The following is a 12049-nucleotide window of genomic DNA, read 5'->3' on the forward strand; positions in this document are numbered from 1 at the left end:
GTAAGCGCCTCTTCTTCCTGAGGAGACTGAAGAAGTTTGGTATGGACTCAGTCATCCTCACTAACTTTTACATATGCACTATAGAGAGCATTCTGACTGGTTGTATTACAGTGTGGTATGGGAGCTGCACAGACAGGGACCTACAAGTGTGGTCCGTTTTGCTGAGTTCATCATCGGCAGGAAGCTCCCAGCCCTACAGGACACCTACCACACACGTTGCCTAAGGAAAGCCGGCAGGATTCTAAGAGACTGTTCCTACCCATCCTTCAGTTTCTTTACCCCGTTGCCTTCTGGCAGGCGTTACCGCAGCATCCGGTCGTGCACACGCAGACTGGACAACAGTTTCTACCCAAGGGCCATCAGGCTTGTGAATGGACACTGATATGGATATTGATTTACTGCACACTAGTCACTTATACACTGTCACTTTCAGCTACTGGTTACACTATCAGTAACATTGCACTAATGTACCTCACTGTACCTCGCCACCAGGCTCCTGTATTGACTTAGTCACTGATCTGCAAATTTGCACTATTGTACTGTACTCCACTTAGGTTAGAATAGGTTATAGGGTTGAAACAGGTTTTATGTGCATTTAGGGTTAGTATAGTGTACTATTTATTGTTATCTGTAATTTAGGAAGTTTTAGTATTAGGGTTAGTATAGTCGATTATTTATTGCTATCTGTATATTTAGGAAGTTTCACTTATTTAAGCTCAGCATAGATGTAAATTATGTTCCGTGTACTTATATGTTATGTTATGCCAGGTGCTTGCGTGGTCTTGTCTTAAGAATTTCAGTGCCCAGTCTAACCTTGTGTTGTTCTGTGTACCTGACAAATAAAAGACTGAACTTAATACTTAGGTTACCCCCTTTATGTTGCCCTATAGTGTTACACTTTATTTAGGGTTTAGCTTAGGGTTTAGGGTTTCCCTGTAGCATGTAACCCTGCGCTGTTTGCTGAGTGAACCTAAAAGCGTTTGAGGAATGTCTGCCACTGAACTTTGAATATGAGAAGAGAGTAGCCTAATAGAAAAGGACAGATAAATAATATGTATGAAATAGTGTTGTGCTTAAAATGGTACTGGCAATCATTGTTAAGCAGATACAATGGTGGCCTGGACCACCATTTTCAAATGAAACATTTAGTTTATAAATGTTATTAGCAAAATCTAGGTTTTAAATGATCGGGAAAGATTAAGAGTATATGTAACTTTAAACGCGTAAATGTCCGGCCAATGAACACAGGTATGACGTACGAAGCTACATCAGCACCTTAGATACGGGAACACCATTCACCAGTGGGCTCCTGCCCCGTTTTAAACCAATCAGCGCTCATGTTGTCTGTATAACGTTCAACCCCCCCCCCCCCCCCCCCCCCCCCCCCCCCTTTCTCCTCCAGCTGTATCGTTCGCTTTGGGAATTTCCTCTAATTTCTTCGGCCAAAAACAGCATAATAGTAGTAATACAGTTAGCCTACTACACCTATTCCAGTATACGTAAATTATTTATATTTAAGTAATTGAGTATGCAAATTATAAAAAGTATTTATTTAAGTATCTTGCACTTGCCCGCAGCTGAAATTCCTTTGTCTTTATCGAACGTGATTTTTGCTGAGTTTCTCTGCTTAACTTTTCAGCTGAGTGGTTAAATCTGATACGCTATTTTGGGAACGTACGCGTTATCACGAGGAATTCTTAAATATGTGCAAGGCAATTCGACTTATAATAAAAGAGACAATGGGAACCGTATTTTCCGATCAACAATAAGCATAACCTTGCAGAAAATCTAGACAGGTCATATGCAAATAAGTTATGGTGAGCTAATTTCAGCCTAAAAGAAAATTACGTTGGTTTGGCTGTCAATGCACGCCTAGCGAACCAGTGACGTAAATCGTCTCATCGTTCCATGAAATCATATGCCATGTTAGACAGAGGAAGGTAACCAATAAACCGACGAGTTGGTAGTTTTCCAGAGGGTTGGATTCTTCAATTTGACCAATCACATACTCAAATAGTGCGTTCGCCTTGTTTTGACGTCTGAAACCGTATCACCGCCTACCTCGTGCCCATGGCGGAGGAAAGGTATAAATACAGGGAGGTGACAGCAGACGGGCATTAAGTTGTAAGAACTCCCAGGTGCGAGGGAGTAAACTGCAAGCCTGTTGAAAGGGGAAAACGAGTGAAAGAAAAGCTATAAATAATATGCAATAATCCTCTGACATCAACACGTACTGGAATGCTTAAATATATGTGAAGAAAGTATTTATATATAGCCTACGCTTTTCTATTTGCACTAACTAACGGTACTTCAAAACTACTGAGAATCTTTTTAGTACGAAAACGTAAGTATTAACGCTAGCTATATTTGTATTTGCTATAACCTAGCCCTATGTCCAATCTGTTCCTGTGGTTAGAGTATATTAGGTTTTTTGTCACGTAGTTTTCCAGATTATTTTGCCGTTAAAAAAGAAAATATTAAAATGATTTGCTGCGTCAGTCCAGAAGTGTGGGAGCGGTACTGTAACCAACTACAGCGAATGGGGAAATGTCTAGCTACTTGTTTTGTCTATTTACCCAATTTGCTTGTGCAAAGTCATTCGGATTAACAAAATTGCCAATGGAGAGATGGGAAGGAATATAATTTCTCAAATGTATAGGGCTACTTGTCACACATTACCAGTGTATTTTTTTCACTACGCAAATAATGGATGAATCCATATTCAGCCATAGGGAAAGAAACAAACATTTTAGAAGCCTTCACACAACCAGTGAACGCGTAGGCCTATTTGTAGCTCCATAGACGAATGGGCAGTTTAGGTTATGTCGTTGAATTTTCTTAACCTTTCCAAAAGACCAACGAAGGCTTAAACCTTTTTTTTTTTATACAGGTCTCATTTCGTTTGAACTCAACAGTAAGCTACAGACACTGTATCCTCAGTGACGTGTAGCCCATGTTTCATGAGCTAAACAGGAGGAAGGCGAACGAGTATGTGCCACTCGACTGTTTGTTGCACGTTAATTGTTTCCTCCATGTAACGAATTCAGTTGGTCACTAGCCACTGGCCACATCGTAACAAGGTTTATATCAGCACTGTAGTAGGCTGTAACGTCTCATTATGTAACACGATTCCGTAGGCTACCAGGTTACAGGACAATTATACTGTATGTTCAACAAGTGGTGTGATGTTGCTTTATTCTTAAATATATTGTCTAGTTCATGGCCAGTTGGGTTAACTTTAAATATAATTTCAGTTTTCTACGGTCTACAGTAGTGCCTCTTTAGCTTCCAAAGCCCATTGAGATAACATTTAAAGGGCATTGCATTGCACTCCAACACAGTTTGCTGTAGTAGGCGTATCCACCCAGCCAAGTATACTATTTCCTCTTAACAGTGAATCATATTTTCCGAATTGACATTGTATTGCATAAGGTAGAAAGGAAACATGAGTATTCATTCTGAACATGACCAAGCATTGAATGACAATCTCTGAATCCTGCCTGAATTGTACTAATATCTTTTATCTTCCTCTTGTTCTTCCAGGTAAAACATATTTCTTGCCTGTGGAAGGACGCCACCTCTACAACCAGCACTTGAAAAAAAAAAAACAGTGACAAGAAGCTTTTTCCCCCCTTGGCTGTAGCCTGACACATTCCTGCCTGGACATCTACATCTGTGTCAACCACCACGGATAAGCAACCACACCCCACCGGACCCTACCAAGGCCAGTGACATTCCACTCAAACCAGGGCCATCTCAACAGCCAGCTATGCAGCTTGAAATCCAAGTAGCTCTCAACTTCATCATCTCGTACCTGTACAACAAGTTACCACGGCGACGAGTGAATATCTTCGGTGAGGAGCTGGAGCGCCAGCTCAAGCAGAAATACGAGGGACACTGGTACCCAGATAAGCCATACAAGGGCTCAGGATTCAGGTGCATCCATGTAGGGGAGAAGGTGGACCCTGTGGTGGAGAAGGCGGCCAAAGAGAGTGGCCTGGACATCGAGGACGTCCGTCACAACCTTCCCCAGGACCTCAGCGTGTGGATCGACCCCTTCGAGGTGTCCTACCAGATCGGGGACAAGGGCCCTGTCAAGGTGCTCTTTGTGGACGACAGCAACGAAAGCGGCAGCGGGCTGGAGCAGCTGGACAAGGAGATCAAGAACAGTTTCAACCCGGAGGCGCAAGTTTTCATGCCCATCAGTGAGCCTGTGGGGCCGTCTCCCACGTCTAGCTCGCCCTCGCCTCCCTTTGGTCACTCTGCAACCGTCAGCCCCACCTTCATGCCTCGCTCCACCCAGCCTCTGACCTTTACCACTGCCACCTTTGCTGCAACCAAGTTTGGCTCCACCAAGATGAAGAGCAGTGGCCGTGGTGGCAACAGCGGCAGTGGTGGAACCAACGCCAGCAAGGCATCCCGCACCTCTCCCACCAACCTGGGCCTGAATGTTAACACCCTCCTGAAGCAGAAAGCCATCTCCACCTCCATGCACTCTCTGTATGGGCTGGGCCTGGGCGCACAGCGGCACCAGAAGGCCTCTGACCTTTCCCCCAAAGCCAAGGAATTTGTGTTCCCCAGCCTCCATGGCCAGGGGAGCCCGAGCGCCCTCTTCCCCGGGGACAGCACCATCAGCCTCAGCCCTCTGCAGTACAGCAATGCCTTTGACGTGTTTGCGGCCTACGGAGGCCTCAACGACAAGTCCCTCATGGACGGCTTGAATTTCAGCTTGAACAACATGCAGTATTCTAACCAGCAATTCCAGCCAGTCATGGCCAACTAGTACACAAAGATGTTACCACTATCACTACTACTACATGACATGTGACAGGGACAAATTTAAACAAACGCACATTTGGAGGGCAAAAAAGGAAACTTGAAAGGAATTTCAAGGACAAAAGGAAAAGTGACTAGTCAAACTGTCAGACCTTTTGTGACGAGTCCAAGAGCATTAGCCCAAGGGTGATTCATTCAGCCCCATTGAGTGAAATCATATATATATATATATATATATATATTTTTTTTTTTTTTTTTTTTACGATTAAGCTTGTAGGACAGAATGTCCAAGCTTGGTTACCTAAACTTCGACATGCATCATCGTTGTTTCTTTGCCAACCAAGCACAAAATTATTTTCATGTGACTGTTTTAAGATATATCTACAAAAGAAGAGAACACAATTCATGGCCTCTTTCAGTATTTAAGACACAACTGGACACTGCCAAATGTCCAAGGAATTGGCATAAATAAGGGGTATTTCCTGGTCTTTTTTTCTAATTGTATAATTTAATTTAGTACAGAGTTTGTAAGATTTCAGAGTATATATTGTTTCTACGACATGGTATTGCATTTATATCTTTTTACTACTCCAGTGATCCGTGATGGCTGCAGCGACTTTATGTTCCTTTTTTTTATTGAAATTGTTAAATGAATCCATCTTTAAAAAAAACATTGACTATTCTAAAGATTGTGTACAGAATATTCCGTAGTGGTGGAATTAAAAGAATATTTGCTTTTTTGAAAACAAGAGTTGTATTTTCTGTTAAGAGTTTAAAGATTTTTGCTATATTATGGACAACATTTCATCGTATATTAATTTTGTACCTATATTGTGCAATACTTGATAAAAACGGTATAACAAAGTATTTGGAGTCAGTGTCTTACATGTTAAGAGAAAATGATAGTTTATTAAGTTTGTATTAAAAGTTTGAAAATGTTCTGTGTACTGTACCTCTATTGCTCTTTTGGCGTAGTTGATGCACACAGGCTTCTCCAACAAGTTACAAATTGAAAGTTTCCATATTTTTCCATCAGCAAAGTATAACTGCCACAACCAAGGTGTACTCCAGGTGTCCTACATCCTAAAATAAATCCATTAGCTGTGCAGTAAACACTTCCTGGGCTGGTTATACCATAGTTGCATAAAGCCTGTCACTGAGCAGATGGGTTAAACCCTGCAGGTGATCAGGTCAACAGTATCACACCCTACAGTCAGTTGGTCTTAACTCCAGGACGGGAAGTATTCCTCCAGATCTGGATGGTCTGAAATGCAGGCCTGTTGTTAATTTCTTTTTATTGATTCTTCTCTGCTGGGGGCAATCGGCAGCATATATAACCCTCAGCACGAGTGGTTATATATGTATGGTTCTTTTGCGCTTGGCACTAGGCAGAGGGATGGATGGATGGGGGTATGGTGAGAGTAATCCTCATAACCCTTTCCTTCACTTATCTTAACATGGCACAGAAGAATCTCTCAGTCCACTGACACAAACCCTGAGCCAAAGGGGTGTCAATGCTACATTGTTTTTACATCCATGTCTCCAAGGGCTACTTACTTAAGTGTTAGACCAGTGCACTGCTGGTGCTACAGTGCTATTGCTAGTGTTTTGCATTGTCTTAACAAACCACTGTTGGGACAGGTATAAATGTGGACAGACTGGGAGAAAAGCATGTTGAATCTTGTTTATTTGTCTCCTGTCTCTTGACTGTCATAAATTCATCTGGGAGACTGTCAGCCACTGAACAGCTCTAATGTTACTTTCTCTTTGGCTGGTCATTTGAGACTGAAGTAGGACAAGGGAAGGAAGCCATAGCAGACTAGTAAGCCCTCCTGGGGTAACAGAAGGATGAATAGAGTTGGACACAGGGTTGTTCCCTGCCTTTTTACATGCGGGTTAGGTGAGTGCTTATCCAATCACATTTGCCCCAGTGTCCTGTGGAGTTATCCACATCAATGGATAACTTGGAGGCTGTTGTGCAAGGGCAGATTACAGAGAGGAAGTAGTCATCTGCTAAGGTTGTGGTGTCTGCATGAAAGGAGAGGAATGTGAATGGAGTGGTCTTGCGGATTGTGGCCTTTCTGGAAATAGAACACCAGCCGGTTAATCATGGTGTTGGATAGGTGATAGTGTGGATAGCCAGCTGGTAGGTTGAGTGTCTTGCTTTGTGTACTAGTGTAGGCATGAAACATGAAAGTATATATGTATACTTACTGTTTACAGGACATGTATGTTTTCCTTCTTCCTACTGTGAATGTGTATGTTGAATAAGGATGAATCAGGTGTGTTGGAGCAGGCAAACATCTAAAACGTGTAGGGCAGGGGGTCCTTGAGGACCACGGTTGAAGACCACTGCTCTAAACTGATCTGTCCGTTCTCCCTTTCCACTCTAGACTGCCTGTGGGGTCCTGACCTGGATTGGAATTTCAGAAGACTCCCCTGCTTCTGATGTAAAAAGAGATGGGGATGGAGACAGTGACGGACAGAATAAAAGGTGAGTCAAGCCTAAAGAGGGATGGAGAAGAAGGGACAGAATGGGGGATGAAACAGAGAAGGAGGAAAGATAGCGTGCTCGAAAGAGCAATGGCGACAGTAGGGATAAAGGGCAGTAAACTGATAGGTAGACAGAGATGGATAATGATGGGAGAGAGGAAGGGAGATTGCAGCATAATTGTCCTGTGTGCTGGAGCCAGGGCTGAGGCGTGTCATAAAAACAGGTGGAGCTCACTTGTAAAGGCAGCAGATATGGCATTATGTAGATATCACCCATCTCAGCAAAACTGTCAATGGTCTTTCCCGTTCCTCTGTTCTGAGCCATCCCCTGTCTATTTCCAGACTCCAGATTAGCTAACTTGACTAGTTGAGTCTGTTTGTCAGGTGACTTTCCTCACCACCCCTCTTTTTTGTCACGATGGGCGCGGCCATCCACGTATTCTCATTTCCGGTTTAAATACTTTCCGCTTTATAACGGTACTAAAAGAGAATGTCTTAAACAGGCTCTGGTACTAATCTAAGGCTAATAGAGATGCCCAGCATCAACTGTGCAGTTCGTGGCTGCCATGACAGCTGGAGAAAACAGAATCAGACCCTGTATTATCGTTGTTTTGACCATGGAAAGAAGACGTCCGAGTGTTGTGGGCCAACATTTACTTTGCACCGACCTCCAACCAAAGTTGAGGATCTGCATCACTGGCTGAAGGCACTGAATTTAAAAAACCCACCAAAGTTTCCTTTTGTCTGCTCGTATCACTTGCAACATAAAGTGTGTAATAAGAGATAAACTTACTACAATATAGCATGTTTTAGTGTTCTCAATTTATTATATTAGTATATACAAGATTAAAAACCAAATGTATGGGCATGGTTGTGAGCAAAACAACTGCTGCAGTGCATCTAAATGTCATGTAAAGCTTTTAAAACAATGCAGCAATCAAATTATTTAATAGATGTCTTTCTAATTGCCATTAGATAGGAGGGGGAGATTACTAGTGCACACCCTATAAATCATGTAAGTTTTAACACATTGCATAAAGCTTGTACCAAAGACCCTTGATGAAAAAGTTGTAACTCATTATTACAGCACAATTTGTCTAAGTTGTCACTCATACATTTGCAACTTATGGCTAACAGCAGAGACTTGATGTAAAAACTAGAGCCTCAAGTAGGGTGATTTCAGGTAATGTGGGACACTTTTTGGTAGAGGCTCCAGTAGACTTACAAAATAACCGTTAACTCGCCCCAGTGGTGTTTTTGTAAATCGTTTTAAGGCTTAGGAATATTTTCATGTTGCAATGAAATGGGAATACACAATATTAAAGAAGCTACACAATTTCAAACATAACATGACCCCCTCTCTCACTCAGGCAGCATTTTCAGGTAATGTGGGACAGCTTGTCTGGTAAAGTGGGAAAGTCATCGTCTGTCAGCCTAGTCTGCTAAATGCTAATATAATAAAAATAATTAGATGATATACAACAATGCTAGGTGCAAGGGTGTGGCAAGATTCATTTAGTTGTGGGGTTTGACTTATACAATAGGCATAAAGTGTAACTGATGTAAACCTTACTGATCTGCAGTCTATGTGCTAGCTTGCTAGTCCCGCTGCGTTAGCATTTTGTTGGACTAGCGTTAGCGGTCACGCTTACAAGCCTGAGAGCACTGGTTCGATGACAGTGTAAGTTGTTATTTAGTTGGGAACATAAGTGCAGTAGGATGCATTGGTATTAAACATTTGATAGCTGTCAAATTAAATTACTTTTATAGCATAAACACAGCATTACTAGATGTCCCACTTTACCTGAAATGCTGTCCCACATTACCTGACATGACCATGTTGTTTTTTTTTTTCTCTAACAAAGCATTATTTAACACATTTTGGTGTGTGTTTCAATCAGTGGTTAAACCCATTCAATATGCTGCAATAGTACTCATTGTAACTTCATTTAAATGCCTTTGCCAGCCTTATCATTGAGAAATATAATGTAATATGCCGCTGAACTGTCTTTGCATTTTTTCTGTATAGACCTCTTGTCAAGCCAGATCACGCCTACGCTGATGTCAGACATATAAAAACCACTTCATAGTGATTAGAAGTGTTGTATTTACAAGTCAAGATCAGCTCTGGTGATTGGATGTCGGTTTTGCACATATTAAATCATCAAAATGCATAACTGTCCCACTTGACCTGATGTCCCACATTACCTGAACTCACCCTAGATAAACAAGAAGCTAACGTTCTACTGTTAACAATGTATTGTTGACTTGTTGTAGCACACAAACGTAGCACATCTGGCACAAATCCACCTAATTATTTAATATTTGAGCAGCGGGACTTCTCAGCAGTTCTCCATTGTATTGAATGATATCCCCCGGTAAACCAGAAGTGCCAATACAACAGAAGTGCAAAAAGATGAAAAAGGTGAGCGGGGTGGAATAAGGTGATTAGCCAGCCACCACCATAGCATTTGAACTGAATGTTGTCATGTGTCTCTTTTACATGTGCTCAGGCATAGCTGTGAAGTGACAACAATGTGTTTAAATTAGTGTTGTCAAACAATTACAATATTTAATCGCAATCACATTAATGTTATAGTTAACTCGCAATTAAATGCACATTTGTATCTATTCTAAATGTCCCTTGATTTTTTTGTCCCATTATTTTTCTCATTCTAATGCTCTTATCAACATGGAAAACTGGATCGGCTTGCTTAGTGCAATTTTATTTAAATTGAAAACAACATTGGCTTTGACAAGGGGGCGGAGAATTCGCATCAGCTGTGCGCTTGGCCATTATGTGGTATTTCAGACTGGACGTGCTGCGATGATAGCTCAGTTCACAACGACAAAACACACTTTGGTCTTGTTAATGGAACCATTTGGCAATTTTTTTTTAAGTAAACTTTCCATTCAGAATATTATTGGCATCCATTTCGGCGTCTCGCGCTCGCCATCCACTCAAAACGTAACGTTAGCCTACCACGTTAGCCTACCGCTGGCAAGCCCAAACGAGTGTGGTAGGCGTGCCTGTTGTTTTGTTTCTGGTTTAGCTAGATCCGGGGCCTGTACTACGAATCAAGTGCAACATGCTCTGGATTACTTTCAGTTACCCGGCTACGCGAAGCCTAACAATCGCAATCACGATAAGTGGTATCACGACGGCGGTTATCATCTCTCTAACTCAACCCAGATCTTTCCAATCTAGAGACGTGCGCGTTCACATAAAGGGGCGGTGTTTGCATCGTATGTCCAATCGCAAACATGGACAAAACAAGAGCCGCATATTTCACGCAGGAGGAGCAGACAATAATCTTACAAACTTTGTCTACTCCTCCTGTGTGAAATATTGTAATACAAGCATATCAGGAATATAGACTTATAATACAGGCAAAATTCAACAAAGTCGCTGCTGCCAAGCTGGCCGAAAATAGCATAAGCTGTAAATGCGTAAGCTACATGACTTATTGAAGATGTGACCATAATTACACGGGTGCATTCCACAACGTTAAACTTTTGTTGCTGTATTATTTTAGTTGCAACCCCGCAGTGGCAAACGTTCGTGGGAGCAAATGCAAAATAAATATAAAACCATAATTCAAAACGGTAAGTAGCAGTAGGCAATACTTGCACATATTTTAAGGCCAACAAGTACAAGGCTGAATTGCCTGAATTAGTCCCTTTTGTAGGATATTGTATATAGCTACAAAAGACCTATAGAACAATGAAATTGCCTGCAGCCAACAGGAAGAAAAATTAGGCAACTGGTGGCAGCAGGTTGGAAGCCCAGGCATATGCATGTTTCAAGTAATCTATGTGACCATCTTCATTCAACAATTATTTATGAATATTGTAGGAGTGAAATGTATTACTGTTCTCTGCAGTGACAGGAAATACAGTGGTGTTGCTGCCACCACCCACTGTCGTCCCACTGTGCTATACAGAGGTAACAGTGAAACTAATAGTCATACGCCAGTATGTATGCCATATGTGTGTAGCGTGGTTTGCACGGTTAAGATTAGCAATACTTAATTTATAATAAAGTATACAGTTCTTGGGGGCACCACCTCTGATTTATTTAAGGGACAGAGGAAACCTTATTGAATAATATTGAATAATAGCACTCGTAATAATCAGTCTAATCTTAAGTAGCGAATTCCATGAAAGTAGAGCAGATCGGATAACGTGAGGGATAACGCGAGTATTATAAACAATGATTTATTTAAGAAAATGTAATTATGATGAACAAATACCAAAGAAGTTATAGGCTAGTTGAGAGTGAGTCGAGTTAAACAGTATACAGTAGGTCCTAAACTATGATGAGAGCGGAATACTAGATGGTGGGTTGAGAGCGCGTGGGGAGGGGAAGAGAGAGAGATAGGCTTCAGGAGAACAATGGAGGGAGTCTATGTTAACTAATCCTAACGAAAGTTAGGTTGAATCATTTGCAACTAAAAATCAAACGTAACAAATTAAATCACAATATGCCAATGTTCACAAGTAAGAAATGTAGCAATATCGCAGTTACTGTTGTCAGTTTGAAGAAGAAGAATCAAAGTTCCGTTCGTCGTTGTCGAACGGTTAGAGCAAATGAATCTTTCGTTAAAGTTCCTGGTGGTCCAGTGAGTTGCTGATTGAGAAGGATAGGTCAGATGTGTCGCGAACATATCCGGTGAATCCTTGCGAAAAAGCAAGGTTTGCTTGTGCATCAGGGTTTTATAATCCTTGCGAAGGGGGGGTATCCTTTTGGAGGTGAACTCTTTGATTGGTCAGTTACTCC

The 12049-nt window shown here is 41.7% G+C and overlaps 1 protein-coding gene and 1 long non-coding RNA gene across 3 annotated transcripts; both read left to right on the forward strand.

Annotated features, from left to right (window-relative positions):
* Nucleotides 1-2120: 2120 nt before the first annotated feature.
* tob1a (transducer of ERBB2, 1a) lies at nt 2121-5670 on the forward strand. Of its 2 annotated transcripts, XM_047037375.1 has the most exons (3): nt 2121-2344; nt 2891-2988; nt 3544-5670. In XM_047037375.1, the coding sequence occupies exon 3, from the start codon at nt 3770-3772 to the stop codon at nt 4781-4783; it is 1014 nt and encodes a 337-aa protein (XP_046893331.1). In that variant the 5' UTR covers nt 2121-2344; nt 2891-2988; nt 3544-3769; the 3' UTR covers nt 4784-5670. The 2 variants fall into 2 exon arrangements, with proteins under 2 accessions (XP_046893331.1, XP_046893330.1); XM_047037374.1 differs by lacking the exon at nt 2891-2988.
* A 917-nt stretch (nt 5671-6587) lies between these two features.
* On the forward strand, nt 6588-10070 carry LOC124478962. The gene is made up of 4 exons (XR_006957346.1): nt 6588-6676; nt 6765-6922; nt 7170-7270; nt 9299-10070. It is a non-coding gene; the product is annotated as an uncharacterized LOC124478962 (long non-coding RNA).
* Nucleotides 10071-12049: the final 1979 nt, after the last annotated feature.

Source organism: Hypomesus transpacificus, chromosome 17 (genome assembly GCF_021917145.1).
Source record: "Hypomesus transpacificus isolate Combined female chromosome 17, fHypTra1, whole genome shotgun sequence".
Lineage (NCBI taxonomy): Eukaryota > Metazoa > Chordata > Actinopteri > Osmeriformes > Osmeridae > Hypomesus > Hypomesus transpacificus.

Coding starts and splice junctions, on each gene's coding strand:
- tob1a (XM_047037375.1), top strand. CDS start 3,770: ATGCAGCTTGAAATCCAAGTAGCTCTCAACTTCATCATCTCGTACCTG.